Source organism: Parus major, chromosome 5 (assembly GCF_001522545.3).
Source record: "Parus major isolate Abel chromosome 5, Parus_major1.1, whole genome shotgun sequence".
NCBI lineage: Eukaryota > Metazoa > Chordata > Aves > Passeriformes > Paridae > Parus > Parus major.
The window spans coordinates 52,279,013-52,303,838 of NC_031774.1; the positions used below are offsets into that span (position 1 = coordinate 52,279,013).

Below are 24,826 nucleotides of genomic sequence, written 5' to 3' on the forward strand. Positions count from 1 at the left end.
AAAACAGAAATCAGAAAAGAGTGAAGACTTTGGAATCTGTAACTTTTTTTTGTGGGCTCACCTCAGTTACAGGGAAGTTTAACAACTAATTACAAAGAAGGGGGGGAAATGGTATGCATGGCCTTTGACTTCTCTCTGTTAACAGAGACAGATGTAGGAAACCCAAAACAAGCTATTGCACCCCCTTCCTCTGTCACTGGCAGACTGTGATGCCAAAAATGTAACAGCACATTAATTTATGATTGTTAGGGAAAATTATGTCCAGAGGAGCGAAGCAATGCCTCAAGGTCCCACAGCCTGTGAAGATTTCTTGAACTTCTCTCTTATTGTGATTATATAACTTTAATTAGATTATGTATTGCTAAAAATTCAGAACTTGGTCTATTCTTTAACCTATGAGGTAACGAAAAGATAGTATGGAGGTAGAGCTGCAGCTGCTTCATTGTACCCAGGTGTACAGTGGGAAAACTCCTACAAGCTTGTTATCTCTGCTCTTTTTAGTGAACAGGACAGTGCCCTCTGTTTATCTTTCAAGCCCTTCCAGGTATTTAAGGCACAAAAGGTATGGGCTGATCGATTTTTCAGGAGCCAGGCAACACATGAATAATTTTAGCAATGTCTTCATCCTTGGAGCCAAAGCTGGAGGAGAGATTATAGACCTTCAGGGACCTTGAGCAGGTCTCTAAATTGAAAGCTACAGTGAATCCAATTGAAAAAAAAATAAATGCAATTTACATGTGATTACAACTCATCTGCATAAAATGAAGTTGTTTCACTGCTATTTTCAGCAAGCTGAAGCTTCAACAAGTCATTTTCTTCACACTTTCAAAATTACTTATTTGCATTTCTCATTTTCTCACCTTTGTTTCCCTGAAGCCCTGAATGTCAGAGGATCAAAGGATTATCTGGGTTACCGGCTATGGGGCTGCCTGAAGCCCACACTGGGACCTTGCATCCCTGAGCCTCCAAGAGGGGCTGTGTTTGGAGCTGAAACCCCACTGCATTATCTGAATAACCGGGGCTTCCCTGCATTCAGAAAACCTATTCTTACTGCAGCTACAAGCACTTAATCCACTCAGTTTTGCTCCCTGAAGATTCAACCAAAGTTTATCCAGTGCTGGCTTGTCTGAAGGCATTCAGAAATTGCCACAAAACCTCCTTTGGAGCAGCAGCTAAAGCTGCCGGATGATTACAATGGATGAGCTCATGCTTCTCCCTGTAACAAGCACGGCTTTGTTCACAGCTCTGGGGATGGGAGCCATGAATGGCAGGGAATACACTAAATATCAGGGTCAGATGACGCAGGAGTAAGGAATTAAATTGTTTTCTGTGGTGAGTAGGTCAGAAAAGTTAAAAAATATGTTTTACAAATATGCTGGGCAGAAGGGGAGAATATTGTGCAAAAACCGTTCAGCCCTGCTGTCTTCTGCGTGTGAGTAGTATTTGCCATCTGCTACAGAGCCTGATCTCTCTCCCATTGATGCCAGTTACAAAATCCTGGCTTCAAGCAGCAGAGCAGCGATTTTATAGTCTGCAGTGCTGTTCTGCAGTGCTAACCACGAGTTCTTTCATTTCACCCTTCAATTGCTGTCACTACAATTTTTCCTGTAGAACCACTAATGTAGAACCAGCACACTAATAATAAACTACTGATGGTATATCGAAGTTAAAAATGCTCTACTGATAAAAAAAATTATCAAGTAACAAACCAGGAAGGCATTTGAAATACTATGTTTTTATCTAGGTATGTAATTCTAGAAAAAAAAAGGTCTCAAGTGAAATTCTTCCCAGGTGAAACCTCATGCAGAACAATAGCAGAGACTGCAAATACCGTTAAATGGCTGAAAAGGTTAAGAAAGGATTTATGTAAAAAAAAACCAAACAACTGGAGATCATTAATTCAGGTTCCTATTTTGAGATCAGCTCAATGATAGGAGATTAAGACAAAGACAGGCACAAACTCAGAACAGATGCAAGATATGCTAGTTTACTGCAGGAGAACAAATACTGGAATTATTCTACTTTGGCAAAAAATATTAAGCCTCATAATAAATATTTAGATAAAGAAACATTAGGAAAATATGTAGTTTCTGTACTTCTCTTCTTGGACTCTTGTGTACTAAAACAATGCAGTAGCCGGATGATTAATTTTGCAGGAATAAAGAAAGGGAGTTAACCTGAAATGAATCACAGCTCGTGAAGTTTATGTCATACTCTTCAATTGAAGGAATTTCCTCCATCCCAGGAAGTGGGAGTGAGTGACATCTCTGCTGAACAGCATGCTCAGAGTGCCACCTGATGGCTAAGCCCTGCTTTTTCCTCATCCAGCTGCCTCCAAAATGTAATGGGACCATCAGACCAGGGGAGCCCATCCCTGGGCTCATCACTGTTTTCTTAAGTAACAAGCTAAGTATTCTGCTTAATTTGCAAATGCTCCTTTGCTCTGGAAGCTGTAGCCTCGGTGTTACATTCCCACCAGTCTGATAAAGTAGACTGGTCCCCTTTGGATCTTCAGTGGGTGCATTTGGGGCACACACTGTGGCACCCAGAGGGGCTCAGTGGGCCAGGGATTCAACTGAGGTGGGGGACACCCACCAGCCAGGGAGGATGGGCCTGGGAGATCATTCACAGCTCCAGGTCACCTCCAGACAGGAAGGAGACAGCTCCAATCTTCAAAGAACCGGAGGCCTATGGATTTCAAAAGATACCTCAAAATCCACATATGTGGATTGAATAGAGAAACCTTCAGTTAAAACCTCATTCTGCCTTCTAAAATTCCCCCAGATTTGCAGTTGAGGAGGACTTCCTCTGGAGGCATATGCTGGGTGAGCCAGGTCACATCTACTGAGCTCCAGCCTGGATCTGATTCCTTCCTATTGACACCGGAGAGAAAACATGAGATTCTTGCCTGACCTCTACCAAGTCAGCAACAGCAGCCTCTTTCTTCCTTCAGCACTCCATATAGAAGTGAGATCTTGTCCTTGAATGCCTGGTGGAAACAGGGCCATGCTCCTACCTTCCCTTGCACTCATCTGTAGGTTTTGACAGAGGGAAGGAGAGCATTTGCTCTTCCCACTGAGGACAGCAGGTATTAACTTGCTTTCTGTGAAGGGAATGTCCAGGTCCTCTTCCAGAGAGAGGCACAACTCCAACTGACTTTTATTAAAAATTATCTCATTCTGTTTGATAACTGGTTTTAATTCAGAATGCCACCTGCATGGGCTAGCACCTTTTAAGTCATAGTGCAGCCTGAGGTTTGACTTTAGACCAGAACAGCTGCAGAAGCTGCTGCCAGAATACAAAATAAGAATGATTGAAATATTGTTTTGTGTTCCTATGTATCTCTGGTTCTCGGGAGAAACTGCAGGCAAAGCTTATACAGAGTAAGCCATGGTTTTATCTTTCCCAGAAGGAAGCAAGAAAGAAGCTCATCATTGTTTTTAAAATAACTATATTTAGTCTCTAAAACAGCGTCTCACACTCCTCTCCTAGGGCATGATCAGATAAGGTTTCAAAATAAGCTTTCATTATGCTACTGTTTGCAGGAAACCCACATCAAGCACAATCTTATTTTATTTTAATCTTTGGGGGGTAAAACACAAATCTCTCTAAAATCTCATACTCTTTACAGAAAAACAGAAGAGCAGCATTCTTTATAACAGATGAAGATATCGATCCAAGCTGAGATATAAGAAAAGAATATTTCACTATGACAATAGTGGGACAATAGATCAGAGGAGTGGGAACTGGTGGGCTCCTCATCCCTGGAGAAAATTCAAGTGGAAAATGCCTTCAGCACCTTGATCTAAGTTCAGTCAGGCCTGTTTTGGGCAAGAGGCTGGGGGAGATGACCTCCAGGGGTCCCTTGCAGCTTAGATCATGCCCTATTTCTATGATGCAGACAAGGAGACACCCTCTCACTCTGATCAGCAGCCCATGAATTTAGCATTGCCTCTCTCTCCATGGGAAGGTTGCAGCCACTGAGTCGCTGATTCACCCAGCAGTCATGTCAGGCCAAGTCCTGCAGCATCACCCTTTGGGAAGCTCCTCTAGCTGAGGCTGACCAGCATGCCTGTCCCACATTACAGTAAACTCACATGGTCATTACCATTGAGCAAGCACAGTGTTTCAAATCCAGCTGACTAAACAAAGCTGGGGACCATATAGCACACCCTTTCTTTTTGAAAATCCCTATTAAATGTAGGCACATTTCTTATTCATTGTGCCAGCTTTCCCATGAAACTTTCCTCCGGTCCATACATCAGAAATTATCCCCTTCTCAGCATCCAAAAGCAAAGATTTTTCATTAACTGCATCTGTCAGCTCATTCAGATAGGCCAAAATGCAGCTCTTGCTTGGCCTGTGTGGACCTTTTTTTTGCTCAGATGGCTTTTAGTTTCAGCTGCTCCCTTAAAGTCCCTCTGAGATGGACAAAATACAAATTTCCAAAAGATGCCTTCCCTCCATTCTCTTACAGAAAATGCTCCCAAGTTTCTCTTCAGGTCAATTTTACATTCATTATCTAAGTTATTTCTGCTTTGTCATTGCAGCCTGTGAACACATGGCCCTCTGAAAACAATTACTTTTGTACAGCAGATCTCTGCTGCATGTTTTGACCAGTTTGGATTGGAAAATTCCTGACCTAACACCTTTTTCTGCTCAATTTTCACTTTATAGTTGCCTGATTTTACGGCTACTCAGAGTTAACTGCTTGCACTGCAAAGCCCTTCAAGGTCTGACAATCTCAGAGACAGCCTGTGGAGGGGCACAAGGACATGCCTGAAAAGACACTCAGTGCTCCTCATGGATGATGGTTCACCTCGCAGATTTCGGTACAAGGAGTGAGCAAGCATCTCACAGTGTGAAACACATGGCTGGGCACATACCCAGTGCAGGGAAGACTGGACCACTCCCCAACTCTGCTGCCACTGGGGTTCCCCAGGATTAGAGTAGATGTGGGCTAACAGCATCCACTCCGTGCCCTCATGACACTATTTAAATTACTCTCACGATGCTACATATGATTCACAGACTGTGAAAACCAGAGGGAGTGTTGCAGCACTTCGGTGTGACTCCTGAGTAGCCCAAACCAAAGTCTCTGCCTCTAACCCCAGGAGGAGACAATTATTCTTAACTTGTGATGTGGACAGGTATCTGCTGGGGCTCAAGCTCGTGACATGCTGCCTCACATAGAGTTACCAATAAGGAAAATAAATGGGCTGTGTGTCATGCCCAGAGTTTAATTAAATGGGTATTGAGTAGCCCAGCTTCCCCAGACAGCAAAAATCTTCAGGAGGTACTGGGACACATCAACCTCCAGGAACGTGTCATGGTATCTTGGGTCACTACCCTCCTTCACCAAGGCCACCAAAGCACTTGGCAATGCACCAGTTTCCTACTGCCTCTGAGAAGAGCATGACCAGCAGTGCCACCAGCTGGCACCTTGTTCTTCTTCAAAAATCTTGAGGGAAAGGAAGGGAGGGGATGAGCCTGTGTGCCCTGTCATTTCTGTTCACATGGACACAGACTGGCTGAGGGCTTGTGTTTGCTCCTCATCAATGCAACATTGGAAACAAACCTGCCAGCTGAAGCACTGTGTCCTTCATGCAGGCCAAAACCAGTAGCAGCCCTGCAAGCTCTGGTTTATAACTGACTTCACTTCTCTCCATGAGCTCACACAAACAGCCACAAGCCATCCCGGAAAGTCACAGCCCTGCCTTCCATGGAGGGGAAACAGGAATGAGGGAGATGCTTTCAGGAGCTGGTGGTGGCAGAGGCAGCCTGCAGAGGCAATCCCTGGCTGCAGGAGTATTAGTGCACCTTCTAATCCTCAGTTCTGAAACATCTGTGGAGGAGCTGATAACTTGTACAAAGTGTGCATGGGCTGAGGCACGGACAATTTGTGTTCTTCCTTCAAGCATCCCAAGGGCCCCTGGAGCCTCCTGGCCACCAAGACAGGGGTGAGTTGACCAGTGCCTCAGACTCAGTCCCTCCATTTGGGGCTGCTGGGGGCCATGTAAAGCCCCATATTTTTCAAAAGGACTCTGGGAGGAGGTGGAAATGCTGGAGGGGACAGAGGAAGGTGGATGAGGGGGCCAGGGTTGCAGTGGGGTGCTGGCTTGCTTGTCTGTAAGTCTAATGGGCCTAAATACCTTGATTAAACACTGCTGAAAAGCATCTGTCGCGTCTGCCACTGTTTTGTCTGTCTAATTCAAGACTCCTGAACAGTTACAGGGCATTGTCTCAAAACCAGAGGAGACATTATATTTGTTGCTTGCAGTACTAAGGAATTGCTGCAAACCTTTTCCTTAGGGGCTTCTGAGATAACAAGCTCTACAGGTGGAAAGCAGTGAATAAAAAGTGAATTTAACCTCCAGGACATAAGTGTGGACTGCCTCATGGGAACCACAGTGCAGAAAATGTCAGCAGTGGGATTCAGGAAAACACAAATTTTTTTGGTGCAGCTCAGGGCATGGAGGTAAATTTTATTTTGTACAGAGCTGGTGTTTCTAAGTCTCTTTCTCATTGCAGAGAACAACAGAAAAGGCCACCTGCAGTGGAAAGCACACCCCAGGAGAGATGGGGCTTGGATGTCCCAGGTCACTGGAGGCCCCTGGAACATCCCCCACTCTCTTTGGGCTGAAGGGTCACGGAGCCACACCGCATCAGCTTGCACCCGTCACTTCCTCTCCTTTTATTGTGGTTTCTTCCTCAGAAAAGAGAGGCTATGGCTGTGCCCTGTCTAAAAAAATGCTTTGAGACCTTTGAATGCAGAAGTGCAAAGGGGAACAGGCAGCTGCTTGCTGCTGTGGCTGCCACTGCTGCTGTCCTCAGGAAGGCAGGCAGGGCCACCAGGCTGAGCCTTGGCTGGTTTGTTAGCACCTGAATGTGCAAAAAATAATTAAATATATGTAAAGCAGAGGACAAGCACCAAATTCCTTTAGTTTATTCCTACATAAAAAAAGTTAATGCTTTCAGGTTTCAGTCATGGGGAAAAATCCAGGAGTAGCCTGTTTTTCCTTCCCAGCTTTACCTGGTTGCCCATCCTTGTCATTGTCCCCTGACATTTGCCAGATCTGCTTCATATCAATGCCAACCACACAAACAATGCTCTGCTCTCTCTCTGTTCAGCCAGTCTCCCTTACCTGGCACTCAAAAGTACAAGTACTCAGCTGGCTATGTGACTACAGACAGAGCCACAGCTTGCACAATTAAAAGACCCATCAGTCAGAGAATTAAAACCCAGGGCAGAAGGACCATGACATTGCAGAAGGACCATGACATTGCAGAAGACACTCCTGGAAACAAGTGACCCAGTGGTTATCTGCCATGCCATGCCTGCCCACTTCCAGACTGCTCTGAATATCTCACGCCAGAGCTCTCAGAACCTCTGTGGCTATGCAGGGAATGTGGATTTCCCTCTTGAGCCCAGAGCCACAGCCCTTTGGTGCCCGCAGCAGGAGTGTGAGTGTGGCCCTCTCTCCTCACAGGTGGAGCTAATGTGTTAAATGACCTTCTACCATCTCATGTTGTTTGCAGACAGGTCTGTCAGGCCTGGCTGTCACTTGTCCTGCCAAGTCCCTGAGGCAGATCAGTGTTGGCAGAGAGATGGAAAATTGCTGCCTCCCTTCTTAACTTTTATTCAGGGATGTTAAAAAAATCCTACTGCTTACTGGCAAAATTTGTGGAGTTAACTACAGGAGATCAATAACTGCTAGATTTTTTTATGTTGTTTGAGACTACTCAGCACAAGGATAACAGCTGCTTTTTACTTCTGAGAAAGGTCTAGAAGGAAACCATCAGTCAGCTATTCAACCAGGTGCTTCTCATCAAATGAAAAGTCATTTACTTCACAAGGAAATGCTTCTAAATTTGGATTCACCTCATTAGGAGGGTACCAGGTACATACACTCTGTGCTGTGAAGAAGGTCAGAAGAAAAATCCATGCCTCATGCATTAAATATTGGGCTAGAGAGGATGGACATTGGTGGGCTAAAAAATTACGGAATGCAGTATCAACAAAAGTAAATGAGCATTAAGCAGTGCTGTGTGCCAGTACCAGTGTGACAGCAGTACACCCTCTGTGGTAAGCCCTGTACAAGCCTATTTTTATGCCTCTTCTTTGAGTCAGAAACAGCAAACACAACCCTCTGGCGCCGTCTCCAGACAGTAGGGCTGGTTCTTGAAAAACATTCCTGTTAAAGCATCTGCACCTCTCACACCTACCCGCTTACATTCAGCACCTCCAGAGAAAGCAGGCAGTTTTCCAGCCTCCTGTGGAGGAGCAAGAGGATTCACTTTTCTCAGTGTCCTGGGCATTAGTTGCTGTGTGCAGCCAGGCTAGTGTTGCAGAGGCAAGGCTGAGGACCTCCCAGGGCAGTGGGGATGCAGTGGAGGGCAGGGACACTGCTGTGTGTTATCTAATACACCTTAATACACTGCTGTGTGTTATCTAGTACACCTCGGTGGCCACTGTGACACAGCCTGAACTCACAGAGATGGACCAGTGATCACAGTAGGCAAAGTAGCCAGGAATGAATTAGTGCACAGATAAAGCTCTTTCTGGTGAGACATGAGAGACCTTTGGAGAAACAGTGAGAAAGTTGTTTATTGAGGAACATGCAGGCTAGTGAAATGTGCCCACATGCCTGAAGACAAAGGACCCCAAGGAAACCCTGCACGGACTATGCTGGGACAGGCTGCCACATAAACACAAGCCACCCAGGGGAGGATGTGATTTTGAATCTAAAGGACAAAGCCAGCACAAGGACAAATAGTTGGCAATAACAATCCTAGGTGGGACACTGCCAGACTGTGGCTGGCAGGGAGGCTTGAAACCAGGGTGATGGGAGTGTTTTGGGAGGAGGCTTAATGAGTTAAAGGAGGGGATGTTAAAGAAGTGGTGCTTGCCACAGCCAGGGTCAGCAGGCAGCAATCCCCACGTGCCAACCAGCGCTGTGCAGGTGTGTGTGTTGGCTCTGGTCCCTGGAAGGGCACCCAGCAGTGCCTGGCCTGTGGCTGAGCTGTGTGCCCAGGCAGGAGCCCGTGCCCCACTCTGGCTGATTTCATGTGCAGGGCATTGCTGTGCTCACACTGAGCAGCTCTGGAGCTGTTTACAGTGATAGAGCCCAGGAGCTGGAAGGGTGCCCTGGGTGTGTCCCACTGCCTATCACGACACCAAGGGCCTCCGATTGCCTTCATCTGCTTACCCGGCTATACAAACAAGATGGAAGCATTTCTTGGAAGTGCTGCCCTTCTCCATATGCTAAACCAACTCCTGCTGGAAGAACGAAACCCCTAGGTCAGCACACCGTGATTCACAGGTACACACTTGTACCCCACACAGCAGAAACTCAGGATCAAATTTTTGACCAGGACTTCCTATGGCCCATTTCTCTTCTGGCCATGAATATATTTATTTTTTGTTGTTGTAAGGCAAATCTCCTATTGTTTTGTCATCAATATAGGGTGTTCTTGGTCAATAAGAGCTGGCTTAGGTTGGGTCTTCAGTTAATATTGACCCTGAGGTAAAAGCTCACAGTCCCAGGCAGTGTTTGTTCTGCTAAGCAGGTCATAATGTTGTTGCCATCTGGCCTTCCATGCCATCTCCTGTGCACAGGTTTGCACATACAAATGACTTTGCTGCCTGCAGTAACAAAGTTTGCATTAATATGCCAGAAACAATTGAGAGACAAAAAAAAAAAGCTAGCTAAGCACTAGTGTCATGATATTTTCTGAAAGGAGCTCTATTAACCTAAACCTCTTTCTGCTCACTGAGTTGCTTAGTGCTTCTCCTAATATTTACATTTGTGAAGGGCTTCTTAAAAAACCCTCATGACAGCATTTATGTTGATAAGTTGTATTTAAGAAATATACTCAGTCTGCAAAATGCAGACACCTTCATCTTCTTCCACTTTAGTGTTTAATTTTTGGAAAATCACAATCTTTTCTTGACTGGGCACATGATGAGAACAGCTGCAGTGCCCTGTCTGAGCCATTTATCAGACCCCTCACAACCTCACCCCTTCAGGAATTTAACACCAGTGTCTGAAGACATATCAGCACCCTCTAAACATCTGCCAGTGCTTTCTTGGCACTGTGAGCAGACAGGTTCTCCTCTCCCTCTGCACAGGCCAGGCCACTTGAAGTGAGGAGAGGCTGAGGATTTTGCAAGACTGCATTCCAGCTGACTTTGGAGAACCATGTGTTTAGGGATGAAAGTCAGAGCTGGGTTCTTTCGACAAGTGAAGGAGCTGAATCCTGTTCCCTACAAATCCACATGCAATGGTCTCTCTGACTTCCTGCACTGCCAAAATGCCATATCTGTTTTATTTATTCTACTAGTTATTTGGCAGAAAGTTGAAGCCAACAAAGAAGAAAAAGCTCTGCCGCTTTCAGTTAGAAAAGTGACAAGTCAGGTTGGCAATAAAAGCCCTGATGAAAGCTGAGGAAGTGTTTTTCCTGTTCTGCACCCTGTGACAGTACAGCAGCCAATAAATACTGCAGCTTATTTTGAGAAGTGTGTCATACACTCCAGTTATAGACAGAAAGCAGCAGATTAGGTTGTGTCCTGTTTCTTTCTGTATTCTTGTGTAATGAGATTTAGGGGACCAGGCACGAGTCTGGTGCCCAAGCACAGGACCATTTCAGACAAAATGGGTAATCAGAGAAGAAATGGAATTTCTCACACCCTGCAGCAGCCATGCACAGCAGAGAGCAAGGATCTGGAGCAAGGTACAGAAATAGAAAGCTGGTGCTGTGTCTCCTCCCCCTTCCTTCCCAAATGAAGCCTTTTTCCACCAAATTGCAGTGACACCTCAACCAAGGGACCATGTGGCTTCGTGCTTCAAAGTAGAGCCATCCTGGTGAGATTAAAAGGTCACAGCAAATACCAAATCAGAAGAAAAATCAAGGAGCAGCACAAGACACTGCAAGCTGTTGTCAGGGTGGGTTTTCCACCTACACGGAGGAGGAAAGATGAGATATCCTACAGCAGAGAGTGATGTGCTGCCTTGGAGAAAGAACAATGGTCCGGGAACAGAGCAGACACTCCCAACACACCCAGCAGCTCATACAATGCCTGGAAGTATGCAAGTGCCTGTTGCAAAGAAATGAAGTGGTTTTAACCCTTTGATGTCAGGGAAGGGGTTGCTTTCATCCATAGTCAGAGGCTTTTGTCTGCATGAAGTCTCCTCAGTTTGAGTCTCAAAAAGAGCTGGGGTTTCCTTTTTAGTCCTGTGTTTCTCCAGGTGGGCTGATGCCCATTGCATCCACAATGGGAGAAGGGAAGGAGATTCTTCCTGCAAGATGACTTAATATGAGCAAGAGTCTGGGATTAAGCTAAGGCTGGCAATTCCAAGTGGGAATTGCAGTGCAGGTGTTTGAGCAGGAAGGTGAGAATCTCTTGGAAAGGCCTTGGAGAGTCCAAAGTTGATATACCAATATTTACATTCAAAAACCATATTGGAAGCAGGTTCACTGATCTGTGAACTTCTTGACCCCTGGGAAGGGTTGCTCTGCTGTCAGTTGTGGCTTATCTCTGCAGTGGTGGCTTATCTTTGCAGTGCCTCTATGCAGACTTACCCAGGGCTGGAGCTGCAGCAGGACACTGAAGTCAGGCTGGAAACTCCAGTTCAGCCCATGGCTTCAGACTGAGGCAGGTACTGAAGTCATGCACAGACATCTACTCCTCTCCCCAGGGTCACCAGTCTAATTCCTTACTGTACTGGGTATTGAACAAATAGAAAGATCTAATCACTAACTCGGGAACCAGCAACTTCAGGGCCAGATATCAACAGATTTTCCTATGCCTGTGGTTACGATTGCCATCCACATCTATCTTTTCCCCTTCAATATTGTTCCATTCCAAGCTAGAACACAGATCACAAATACAGAGTACACAGAGAAAGCTTCTCCTTAAAACACAGTCTGGCAGTCACTAGTGCAAGTGATACAATGCTCTGTCTGCAATAATCCAGACTATGTGGAAGAGATTGAGTCTATTGCCAAAGAGCTACACAAGCCTATAAAACTCCTATAAAACTCAGAGAGTGCTTTTGATTGCATGGGCAGATGAACATGCCAGAAAGCAGAAGGCACTCCTATTTTCAGCCAAACATGTAACACTAAGAAAGGGTGTGGGAATAAGGAGAAAGCTTAGCAAAATGAAAAGTTTCTAGTGAGTATGAGCATCTCTTTAAGTGCCCTGTTAGTGCAGTTCTTTTTCTTCAGAAGACATTTGGGAACTATCTCTGGATGAGGCCTCATTTGGAGGTTTCAGATCAAATAGCTGAAATGTGCCCAGCACAGCTCTCGCCCTTGCTGGGGGCAGGCCAGGGGCAGGAACCAGGACCAGGATCCTGCACATGATGGGTGAGATCAGACAGGTCTGGGCTTATGCAGGATCCTCAGCTGAATGTGAGTCAACTCTGTGATGCTCTTGAAAGGAAGGTGTTCTTGGCTGTATTTATAGGACTGTAAGAGCTAAAATATGAAAGGCAATTATGCCATGCTACTAATTGCCAATGACTCTCCAGCTGTAGTCCTGTGTCCATTTTTGGGAATAGTACTTCAAGAAACAGGCCCATGGTGAGCATATATGGGAGAGACACCTCAGCAGTAGAAACGTAAATAATGTGGGGTTATTCTGTGATGGAATACTGAAGCTGTTTGGGTGCTTAGTCTATAAAAGCAACTGCTAAAAGGAGAGCTGAGGAAACAGCTATTTTCTGTGAATAATAAAGGATTAGTTATTTATTACTAACCATTACTTACTCTTCAGATTCATGAAGATAGAGTAACAAGAAAAAAAAACAAGACTATTTAAATCTTTAGATGAAGAGTCAAGCTGTTAGGGAAAAACTTGCTAATTATAGAAGTAAAGAGCTAGAACAGGCTGCCAGCAGAGGATGCAGATTCTCTGAGAAGGTTATACAAATATTGGTCACTCGTGATCTGTTGATATTAATCCTCTCTTAATGCAAAGGTTTTCATTAAACACTCTCCTTACATCCCTCCCAGGTTACTAATTCTTTTGTGGTCTAAGTCACTAATTCTGTGATTTAATGTCTGCCAGACTTCTGCTTCCCAGATTCCTGTGAAAAAATGCCTTCATTTGGTGGCTGTGGGCTCCTGAAAAGTGTACTCCCACACAGACAGTGAAGGCATCTTAGAGATGAGCATCTAAATTTTGACAGCCTGCATACTGGCTATGGTGCAGCCTCCTCCCACTGGTCTCCAAAGCCAATTAGGAACAAGGAACAATAACAGCCTGAGCTCCCTGGGGTGCTCTGAAATCAAACTCACCAATGTCAGGGAAATCTGATGAGGCTGTGATGAAATTAGTAACGGTATACTCAGAGTAGGATTTATATTTTATGCAAAAAATTATATAAATGTGAAGCCAGATACTAAATAAGGAGTTTCAAAAGAAATAGTGAATAACTTTTTCAGCATTGTTACTTAGTCACATTACCATCATAGGATGGCTTCTTGTCTGTAAGAATTTAACATAACCTTACAGCTACTCTGAAATGGACATTATTTCAAAAGCAGGGTAAGCTAAATAGAAATATGTGACATGTACTAGCACATCCACAGAAGGCTTAAGAAGGCAGATACTCAAGGACTCAAAAGTATCTTCAGGGTAATATCTCATATAGCTTCCTTTAGAAATTGTCTTTTTTTCCCATTTTCAGCCTGGCTCATTTCCATCTATTTGTATCTTTGCCTCCACCATCCATTAGATTAAGTAATTGTTCTTTCACCTTTGATATTTAATCTATTTAGAGAGAAGCATATTACAGTTTTTCCTCCCAGTTTTCATTTTTCTGGGCTACAAAACCCAGCTCTTTTACTGCCTCCCACTAAAGCAGGCCCTTGACTCTTCTGGTCTGTGTTGCATCTCTTGTGGTCATTAAGCTCCCCTGATTGGGAATGACCAAAAGTGCATATGGTATCTTAAAGAGGGCTCCATACTCCCCTGTGCAATGACAGTAATGTTTCCCTTTTTGTAATGGAGATATTGTCTCTGGTGCATTCTAGGAACATCTTCATCATCTTTATGTCCATACCACAGGGATAGTTAAAAATACTCCAGAAATCTCTCTGTGAGGTAGTGTCAAAACTGAAATGGGCACTGGATGTGACCATTCAAATTTCCACATGAAGCTCTATACAGCTTCAGTGAGTCAAAATCAATTGTCCTTGCATTAAATACAAATATCGCATCTGTCAGTCCTCAGTCATACAGCATCATCTTATAAATCATCATCCCATATAGCATCATCCCATAGTAAGGAAGTCAGAATGTCATTGCATCATGAGCTTTGGATGTACAGGTGTGTGGCTAAATTTGTGTCATATGATCAGAAATTGCACACTTGCTGAAGGTCCTGACCTGTTCCACACTCAGGTTACAAGGATGCATTCCTATAAATCCAGAGAGCAAAGTCAGTTGCTGAATATCTCAAGGACCTGAGACCAACACCAAATTTCCTATGGCTTAACCTTATCCTGTGGTCCCCTAACTGCTTAGCAGAGTCTGTCTAAAACATTGTCACCTTTGACTATTACCCTTGATTATTTGGACCTGGCGCCCTGACCCCAACCCTCTGGCTGAGTTCCTGGCCTACCCTCAGACCTGCTTCAGCACCAGCCTTGTCTTGTGGTCTGGACTCCTGGCAGAGCCTGGATTTTGTCCCAGGACATGTCCTGCCCTGCTGTCATGCTGCCTCCTGGAGCCCCATGCCATTCTTCATTTTGTCTCCTACCATCCATCAGCTGAGTATATCAGCAATATCAATATTTTTAGTCACCTTGTTGGCTGTTCTTCTGTCTCCTCACAGTTTCTCATTTGCTGCTGCAACCTCCTAACATTCTCTTTTTCTGTACCAGGAATGAAGCTCATAAAAGTTCTCCCAGCTGCCTTGTATCTCAAACAGCTTCTTCTCAACTAACGGGACCTGGGTCCCAGAGATCCATAACACAGTAATTTATGTGGAGAACATGTATATTTTCAGTGTCTCCAGGTCTGACCAAGTGAGGAAAATCTATCTTTTCCAGAGAAATGCACCCTAAATGTCAGCTGTGAGGTTTGCACCAGGACAGAGAAATAACTCAGTGATCAGTGAAGTGGTGGAAACAATGCCCACAAAAGAATTAGTAACTTGGGAAGAAACTCATGCTTGGGAAGAACAAGATGGACCAGATGATGAAATTTGCCACAAAACTGAATTAATGGTTATTAATGAAAAGACAGAGACAAATACAGCAGAAACACAATAGCTCTGTAGAAACAAAGGAGACAGTAAATTGGCTTCTGCTTTGAGAACAGGGATGCTGAGAAGTGTTCCAAAACACTGAGTTGAAATGAGGCTATTCTGAGGCTTTCTGAAACAGCCACTGGCTTTACTGCATGTCAGTAATCCTTCCAGCTAGTATTCTGCAGACTCTTAGTGATCCCCAGCACTTTCAGAAGTTCACAAAAAAGCAACAGTGGTCAGCAGATTTTAATTAGCCATATGTATTTTTGGAGTTCATAACTTGAAGAAAGTTGAAGGCTACAGTGCACAACTCACATGAATGCCTACTTGTGTATATATGTGCACTAAGATGTTGAGTTTATTAGATATTTTTTCTTAAGACTTTCATCCTCTTAATAATGAAAATTTGAACATGTCTATACATGACAGCAATGTAAATCATTCCTCTACACTATGGCCACATTTACTAAGCAGCCTCCTGTTTTAACTGATGATTTCAAAGACCTTTGCCATGAATTGGAGTGGACTCTCCCTGAAGAACCTTTTAATCTAGTTTGGCTCCTTGCACTTGCCTAAGTAAACTCATACTTCCTGTTGAGTGAAACAATCAGCGAGAGGTTCTGATCTAAAAACCATTCACACGTAGTTTCTTCACACAACGACACACCTACTATTGATGCAAAAACACTCCAACATAGCAGAGGTTAAAAATGTTTCTAATTCCCTTCTGCACTCAAAACTATCAATTGCTAGAATATTCAAATCGCAAAGCAAGCTGAGCATGAAGACAATGCCATGAAGAAAGTACTGAAATAGGTAATTCAGTTTTACAATTGCAGTGCTACAGAAGTAATATTAGTATTTTTTTTTATTTCCTTTGAAACAGTGCTACAGAAGTAATATTAGTATTTTTTTTTTTATTTCCTTTGAAACAATACATCCAACGGTGTATATGTATGGGCTCCAAGTTGGAAATTTTTGTCAGAACTGGGAAAACTCCTGAAAAAATTGCAAACTACTACTTATAATTTAGTTTGGATTCAGAGAATTGAGATTTTTGAAGGCACTCAGCCTGTTTGGGTGTATTTGCTTGGTAGCCAAGCAAATACATTGCTTAGAGGCAATTCAGCTGTGGCCTGTAAATATATTGCAGACTACACGCTAGGGAAGAAGAAAAGCTTCTCATGAATATGTTTATGCTGGAAATTAGAAGGTTACTCAGTCCTCACAGCAATGATGCTTCAGAACAACCTTTCACTAGAGAAATGAGGCAAAGTCATTTAAGTGTCTTCTTGATTAGCTGCAGGGATGATCCTGTGGTTGTCTGTGACAAAAAATGACAGCGTTTGGATCTCTGGCTGGGCTCCTTTTCAAAATATGCCCTTACTTTTCATGGTGGGAACTTTGGATGCTGAGTGTTTTGGAAAATCTGGGTTTTACCACATGTCTGAAACTAAGCAGAAGCCATTCATAAATATCCATTGACAATGAAGCTCTTCAAACCTCCTTTTCATATGGTATTAACATGAGGCATCAGGAAGGTAAGATCACAGGCTTCAGGTTGATTTGAATAAAAGGTTACAAAGATTTTTCTTTAAAAACCTAATAAATTCAGCATAAACACACAAAAGATACCTTGCTCAGACTTGCTAGCAGTTATTATACAACCCCTTCCAATTACCTGTTTATTACAGGGTATAACCTTCATGTTGCACACCACCTTATGCAAGCCCTGCTGATATTCTATGTGCTAGGAGTTGCCACGACCACACATTTCAGAGAGAATGAAGGTAATTATGGTATCCCTGGAGATGGGTGGCACCCTCTTGCCCAAGGGCACTCCGAGGCTAACCCCCATCAGCTACATCGTGCCCGGGAGGAGCACTTAGGGTGACATAGGCTGGAAAACAATGTGGAACTGCAGGGTGTAGACAAGGTACAACTGCACCAAGCCAAAAGGGAGCTTTGCTTTGCTTGCTTTTCTTGTCATGAAACTAAATTAAGTTGGTCAAACCTGACAACTACACTAGTTTTTTGTTTTGATTTCCTCCAGCCTTATCTCTCTGCTTCTCTGTGGTTTCAGTTTGGCTTATGTGCTCCTGGTGGCCATGATCACAGATTGGTTTGGGGTATGTGTTCTGGACATTACTAAGGACGTTGCACTGCATCGTGGTGTTTCCTCCATCATGAGATGCTTTTGATTAGCTGCCTGAAATACAGGTTTCACAAGGAACTGCTGTGGCACAGAAGTTTGTCTGGCAAAACTAATTGAGGAGAAATGGCCCAATTAAGGAACTCATTGTACTTTCCCATTTCTAATGGCAAACTCTGCAACAATTTATGTCCTGTAGGAAGAGTCTGCAGACTTAGAAAAGGACCTCATTATTTTTTGAGCTGTCAAGCAGGGCAACTCATACAATCATCTGCGCTTGGCAGTCCCCAGGACCAAACACTTCTGTAGAGGAAGGATAAGTGTTGAGTAAAGCCTTCAACAAAAGCACAGCTCATTCTCAGCTTCTTCAGCTAATGACCAGCTTTTAGAGGACAGGTACATGCCGACCCATGTAACTGAAAGCATTGTGGACAGCGTTTCAATCAGAATGATACACAGGTCAGCCTCACCACAGCTCTAACATAATTTCTCAGTCTCATCTAAAACAGAAAGCCCGAGAGGATTTCAGGGAATATTTCCTTAAAAATCCCCTTTCTCAACGAAAGCTCAGCAGCAGCAGAGGAACAGACACAGAGCTCATTCAAAACGTCAGCTCTGAAAAACATTTGGTCATGTCTCTGCTAGCAGTTTCCTTTAGCAGGAATGTTTTCCTGGATCCTGCCATTTAAATGTCTCCTGCTGGCAGCCAACTTGAACCCCCAGGCCTTCAGTCCATGAGCTCAGTACTAATGTCCTTCCACTCCTCAGATGAGAATTCTCCACAAGAGAGGATACACCTAAAATAATTATAATAATACATAAATATAATAATATAATAAAATATGGTGTTTTTCCAGTTGAACAATTTCAGGCACCAAAACACACACAAAAATATTCTTATAAGGTAAATTCTCTCTTTTGACAAGAAAACAGGCAATCAAGACAAACAGGTCAGCAGCTGGTTGAGCAACCTCTAGAGCCATGGCCCAGAGGATTTATTTATCTTTGAAGAACATACTTCATTCAAGTAAGCTCTATTGTTAAAAGGGAAATACATGGGAACATTCAACCTTTATCAACCCTGCTCTTATCCAGTATCTTCTGGGTAAAGCTTTTTCAGACTCTGTGTAGTACTTTCACATGATTATACTTTGTACAAAGACACAAAACCAGCCCTTTTCCAACCTGAATAAGGGTTCTATGATCACTTGCGACATGAACATGAAAGTGCAGTTGAAAGCTATTGGTTTGTTTTCCATACGTGATTCATTTGTATTGCCTTCATTATATCCCATTAGTGAAGCAGAAAATTCCTACTTCTTTGTAGGAGTCGATAGTTGACACCTTTCCTTCTTCCTCCTCCAGTTATTTAACTGTGCAAGTTGATCTAATGACTTGTTGCTACTGAAATTCTTACCATTTGCTCCCTAGCCCATGGCTGCACCACCCACCCCTTCATTTCGCAGTAGCTCTGGCCCACATACATTTCTAAAAGCCAGTTTGGCTCATTAAACCCCCTCCTCCATTTTTGTTGTTTTCTCCCCTTTTATTAGATTAAATCAGCTCTCTGGAGCTGACCAAGCAGCAGAAACTGCACAAAGCCAGCAGATTTCTGGGCAGAAAGAGAATTCCCAATTTCCATCAGCAGCGAGCCAGTAACCAAAAAACACACTGAGCCAACAGAGCAGTCAGGGAACCTGCCTCATGTGCACAGCCTAAAACCAGATTAGCTGTGCTTCTGCTAGAGGCTCTGGAATCCACACTGGCTTTGCACGAAGAGGCTCACTCCATCAGTTTCACCAGCTCATCTGCTCAGGCAGCAGCCTACAACAGCAAAGTGGCAAGATCTGAACACTGCCACAAGCACTGCTGCAGTGATCATCCAAGCAGAACCCTGGAGGGTGCAAACCTACTGCTCAGGAATGCAGAGAAAACCAATAGGCACCAGATTTAGCAAGTAGGAGTGGTATCCACACAAAGAACTTTATTTTAATCAACACAGCAGTTTAAAAGCAAACTTTTAAAGGAGGGGGGAAAAAAAAAAGAACTTTATGTGTGCATGTTTAATAAAAACATTTGCTCTAAGACAAAAATAATTTACATTCTGATAACTCACATTCAAAAATAAATAGAGAAAGGCATCAGGGCATAACATTCAAATGAGTATCTAGTAAAAGCAGTAATGTATTTGTATTAATAACCAAGAATGTAACACTGCAATATTTAATCTTGGATCTGTGAACACAAATGTCACCACCTACCCAGCAACAACTGAAGACAGGTACACCATTAGGAGCACAGACACTGATTTCTGTTAAATTAGAAAGGTAAGAATTGTACTTAACAAAAATCTTCTCCAAACTGGTATCACAGAAAAACCACTCTGAGTGGCAAACAACAAAAAATAAATACTGAAATAACTAAAGAAAACTAGTTTAAAAAGGAATTTGGTTAACAATGCAGGACTACCTCTCCCCCAAAATATCCACTTGATTATTTTGCTCTAAGGTACATAACACGGCACACAGAAAAGTTATTTATTTTAGTATAGTACTAAAACGCAGGCTTTTGCCATTTGGTCCATTTACATTTTGTTGATTATTTTAGCCTGCTATATTGGAAAGAAAAGTTGTGTGTCTCTCAATCTTTGGATATAAAAAACAAAGAAATTACATTCTTCAGCATGAAAGCAAATTTTTGAGAAACCTGTGCATTTCTTTTTTGATTTGGTGTGTGGTTTTTTTGTGGTTTTTTTTTGTTCGGGTTAGGTTTTTTTAATTAAGCACATATATTTTGTTACTTTCATTCATGCAAAAACTCTGAATTAATCCCATTCCAGATGAGGATTTTACCATAAAATCTAAATAGTCAATTTATCAGAGAACAGAACAAAGGAAAAAAGCTTCATCCACATATTATCTTGCCACTGGACTCTACTTAGTCACACTAACCTTACACATTTGCATTCTTAGAGATGCAGGCATAACGATTCATTCAGGAAAACTAAAAGACACATTTAAAATAGAACAGATCTGATAACTATACTTACTCATTTTTACATAAGAGGCTCAAACACTTATAAAACTACATGTATCTGCCAGAGAACACAGACACTAAATTGTTTAAACGAACTACAAGTAACCACTGCAGACTTGACAGTAATACTAAAGAAAAATTATTAGTATCATTACAATATCAAATCCTTATCTTTCCTAAAAATGTAAGTGCAAATCACAAGTTGCAATTCAAACATGTAGAGAGCTTGAAATGAGTAAAATAATTCAGGTGTATAACATCATTAATATTCTGTGTTAGCCACATAATAGTCAAATAGAGATTGGAATTTTAATTAGGGTTTTTTTGGGTTTTTTGTGAAGAAGTGTTAAATTCAATGGGGTTGTGTCTCTGAAGGAGCAGGAAGAATCCTCCGACAAACATTCTGTCATTGCTAAATTGTGCTTTAGGCAATGTACTCAATTAGGTCGGTTTTGGCAAGTAGATTTGCAAAGCAATCACCTGTGAAATCACAAACAAAATCTATTCACACTCTTAAGGTATGCAGCCTTCAATCAACATCTCATAGTATATTATGAACAAACATATTATTCTTGTAGCAATAGGCACAGAAGACCTGCCCAAATGTCCCCCAGCTCCACACCAATGCTTTAGCTTTTAAGCAGAATACATATTTCCCAAATTTGATACCCATTCTCAGGACTCTATAGGGCAACTGTCACCTATTGTACTATGTTAACTTGACATATACTACAGTAGAATTAGATATATACCTGAAAAATCCAGCTTGCAAAGATTAGAAATGTATCAAGCTGCCAGTAAACAGTTCCTATATCTACATATGACGGTGCAAGTCAGCAGTGTCATAAAGGCACTTGTCTCTCACAGACAGTACTGTTTTTTCTAATCAGTCAAAAATAGATCTTAAAAAAATTTATTGTAACGTCCGAAATGGTTTTTACTCCTTAAAAGTGGTGCAAATTATCATCAATAGAACAATAATTCATTAGTTCATCCTGAAAGAGCCGAGTGCAAATTATCCATAACTGAATATATCTTTACATGTATCTATATTCTTTATATATATCTATATATACTTAAATAATTTTAATGCCATGCTCTCAAAAATGCCAAAAAACATGCTATAGTAGAAATGTGATTGGCACTAGCAGCCACAAATAAAAAGGTAGGTGCATATAATAGTATAAGCAAGCTTATTTATGAAGCTACTAACACAATTAAGTGAATGAGTTGCAAAGAGAGACATTTGCCACAAGTCTTTCCAAGACATGCTTGAAGCCACACCTGACCATGTAGCACACACTTACATCATTATAGCACTTACATCATTATAGGGACATCTTTATAGCTGGCTATCTAATTTTACAAAAATAATTCCAAAATGCACATTTCACTTCAAAGTGACCTCTGTTTCTGTTTTCGCCAAATGTGAAAACCAGATGCAACAGCAGAGTTTAAAAAGACACCTAAGCAGCCACTAAATAAAGTTCAGTGCAGTTTTCAAGGGTTTATGGATGGCAGTTTGAAATACTCAAAATCCCCTTTATCTGTTTGGTATAAACGTACAGATTTTCCTCTCCAAGTCTCAGAACGCTAAAGCAATAAATTGAAATAATTTCCACCAACAAAAGACCTGGTTTTGCAAATCAAAGGGCTCAGGTATTACAAAAATTGACATAATTGGCATTGCCTATGTAAATCCTAATTTGCAGCTGGCATTATAGCTCCATTAACTAAGAAATCTAGATGGTGTGATGGATGGAATAAATCAAGTACAGTCCAAAAGCCAGTAGGCTTTTTGCCCATTGTACTTTATCTCATAACAGCACATTAACAGTACATCCAGACTGCCGTGAAGTTGCTGGATGGAGCCTCATGCCTGAATACTAACTTTCATGTCCAGTCTCCTTAAACAGTTTTGCCAGTACTGTACCATAAGTTTCTGTGTCTTTGAAAAACCTGCATTCACTGAACATTGCACAAGGCTATTGAAACTAAAACAAGAAAGGAAAAAAAAAATAAAAATAAGCTATTTGATCAAGTATTAAGCTATTCCTTCAGGGAATTGCACTTCTCTGCTTATAGCAGTGACCAGAATTGCTGATGGTGTACTGACAGTTGCCATGGCAAGTGGGTGACTGCGTGGGATAGCAGACATATAGCCAAGTCAACTGCTTATGCAATCTCCATGATTTCAGCAAGCACAGAACACTTTATTATGTGCTGCCAATGATCTTCATAAAGTGCCAAAGGGAAAAATGTTCTTCTGTGTCAGACCATGGCTGTTTCAGTATTCCCATTCATCTGTCTTCATGTCCAGATAGTAAAGAATGTTCTGTGCAAGCTTTACTGCCTGCTTCCTGGCAGCCTTACACCGCTCATCACCTTGCGGATCAACAGCATCCAGGGCCAGAAGTTGTTTTGTAAGAAGTTCTTCCAGTCTCATGTAATTTTTATCTGTTCTGTTTCCATCAAATGAAATCACCTCTTGCTGAATTTGAGACAAGTTTCCAAGTACAGTCCAAACTGCTTTATGAGACTGATGTTCAGCAGCAGTTTGCTCTGGATACATTTGCCTTTTTTCCAGCGCTTCTTTCAAATCAATATATGTTATAAGAGTTTGAACTTCAATTACTGCTCTTCTCCTGGCCTCTCTAATACAGGGATTTTTTCCTGGACTCACTTCATCTAGGTGGGCAATTAGTCCCTGCAACTCTGCTTTGGATCCCAGATACAAATCAGATGCATTCTCTGTTTTTAGAAGTAAGGAATTAACTTCCTTCATCTTCTTACGGATCTCTTCTATTTTTAGAATAGACTGATTTTGTGCCAAATCATAAGCATGAGTAGAATTTGCTTCTTCATCCAAGTCCAGGTATTTCTGCAATTTATTGATCTCTTCTACTACTTCCTTTCTGTAATTTCTTATTTCCGTGCGACCACAGACATCTAAAGCATCCAAATCAGCAATGAGGCCTGTGAGCACACAGGACAGATGCCTGCAGGTATCATTACTACTCACTCCCATTAGAAGCGCAATGAGAGTTCCTCTGGCTTTGTTCACTTCACACATTACAGAGTTAATTTTGGAGACAGAAGGATGTGCATCATTAGAGAGTGGCAGGGACAGCTGTTGCTTTACACCACTCTCTATAATCTCCTGAACAGCACATACCTTTGTCAGAGTTCGGTATCTTGCTTTTCGCAGAGAAACTTTCCCTCCAGTTTTCACCTGGGTGAGCCTCAATACAATGTCCTGAATGCCTTCTTCAAACTCATCACTTATACAGTTTCCTCCTTTGTAAAAAGGTGTGATCTCGCGTTCCACAAGTGACTGTGCCTCCTTGAATAAAGCCTCTATTTCCAGTCTGCGCGGATGGTTTGCATTTTGTTCCAGTTCCTTAAGCAGCCTCTCAGTTTCCTGGGCAGCTCGCTTTCTGGCTTGCTGAATATCCCCCTTCCCTTCGGTGTCTACAGAATCGATTTCAAAAAGCTGTTTTGTAAGGCTTCTTTCCAATTTCTTATAATCTCGGTCGGTAGACAGACCGCTGAAGACAGCCACTTGCTGCTCAATCTCTTTGACTTCTTTCTGTATTTCATGTAACCGTTTTATGGATGGGTGTTGGTTACCCATAGCCATTCCTTTTCCCTGGTCCAGCTCCAGATGAACTACAAGGAAAATGAAAACAAGACTTGCTTAAGTGCTACACAAGCACACGTTACAACTTTTACGTTCTGAAGCACTTCCGCGTTACAGTTATTTTAAGTATCTTCACCAATACGAATAAACCACTTGGCTGATATTTCGAAGCCCTTTAATTTTTTACACCTTTCTCCCGGTCGGGCCGCAGGGACGATGCTTTAGTTGCCACACGCCCAGCTCTCGGCTGTTCACCCTCAGCATTCCGCCCTGCCTTCCCCACCTGCTCTGCAGCTGAAGCCGCCGCAGAACTCTGAAGCACCCGCAGCCCACGGGAGAACCCGGAGGGGGGGGAAGAACAGCGGCCGAACCCGATCGCCCCCGGGAGATACAAGCCCGGGGCAGCGCTCCTTCCCCGCACATACCTTTCTCCCCTTCAGCACTTGCCGCCCCCAGCCCCTCCGTGGCCGCAACCTCCGGCCTCCCCCACGGTGGGGCCCGGCGCAGCGCGAAGAGGAAATGACACCGGGCCGCCGCCGATGCACCTGCGGGAGGCTCGTCCCCACCGGCCCCGCAGCGAAGCCGCGCGGCACCCCCGACCCGCCTCAGTCACTCACTCACCCGCCGCCCAGCGAGAACCCGCTGCCCGGCCCGGCTGCGCCACGGGCCGAGCACCGCGAACCCCGCGAGCCCCGCCCGGCTCGGCCGCGCGGAGGGAGGCGGAGGCCGAGGCGG

The 24,826-nt window shown here is 43.1% G+C and overlaps 1 protein-coding gene across 2 annotated transcripts; it reads right to left on the minus strand.

The window, feature by feature from the left end:
• Positions 1-19,364: 19,364 nt before the first annotated feature.
• On the minus strand, positions 19,365-24,820 carry BAG5 (BAG cochaperone 5). 2 transcript variants are annotated; one of them, XM_015632212.2, is made up of 2 exons: positions 24,713-24,820; positions 19,365-24,120 (listed from the first exon to the last, which is right to left on the minus strand). In XM_015632212.2, exon 2 carries the CDS (start codon positions 24,089-24,091, stop codon positions 22,739-22,741), a length of 1,353 nt encoding a protein of 450 aa, XP_015487698.1. In that variant the 5' UTR covers positions 24,092-24,120; positions 24,713-24,820; the 3' UTR covers positions 19,365-22,738. The 2 variants fall into 2 exon arrangements, with proteins under 2 accessions (XP_015487698.1, XP_015487697.1); XM_015632211.3 differs by lacking the exon at positions 24,713-24,820 and adding an exon at positions 24,517-24,634.
• Between the last annotated feature and the right edge of the window lie 6 nt (positions 24,821-24,826).

Bases quoted from the DNA above. Each gene is read 5' to 3' on its own strand.
- BAG5 (XM_015632212.2), bottom strand. From the start codon at position 24,091: ATGGCTATGGGTAACCAACACCCATCCATAAAACGGTTACATGAAATA.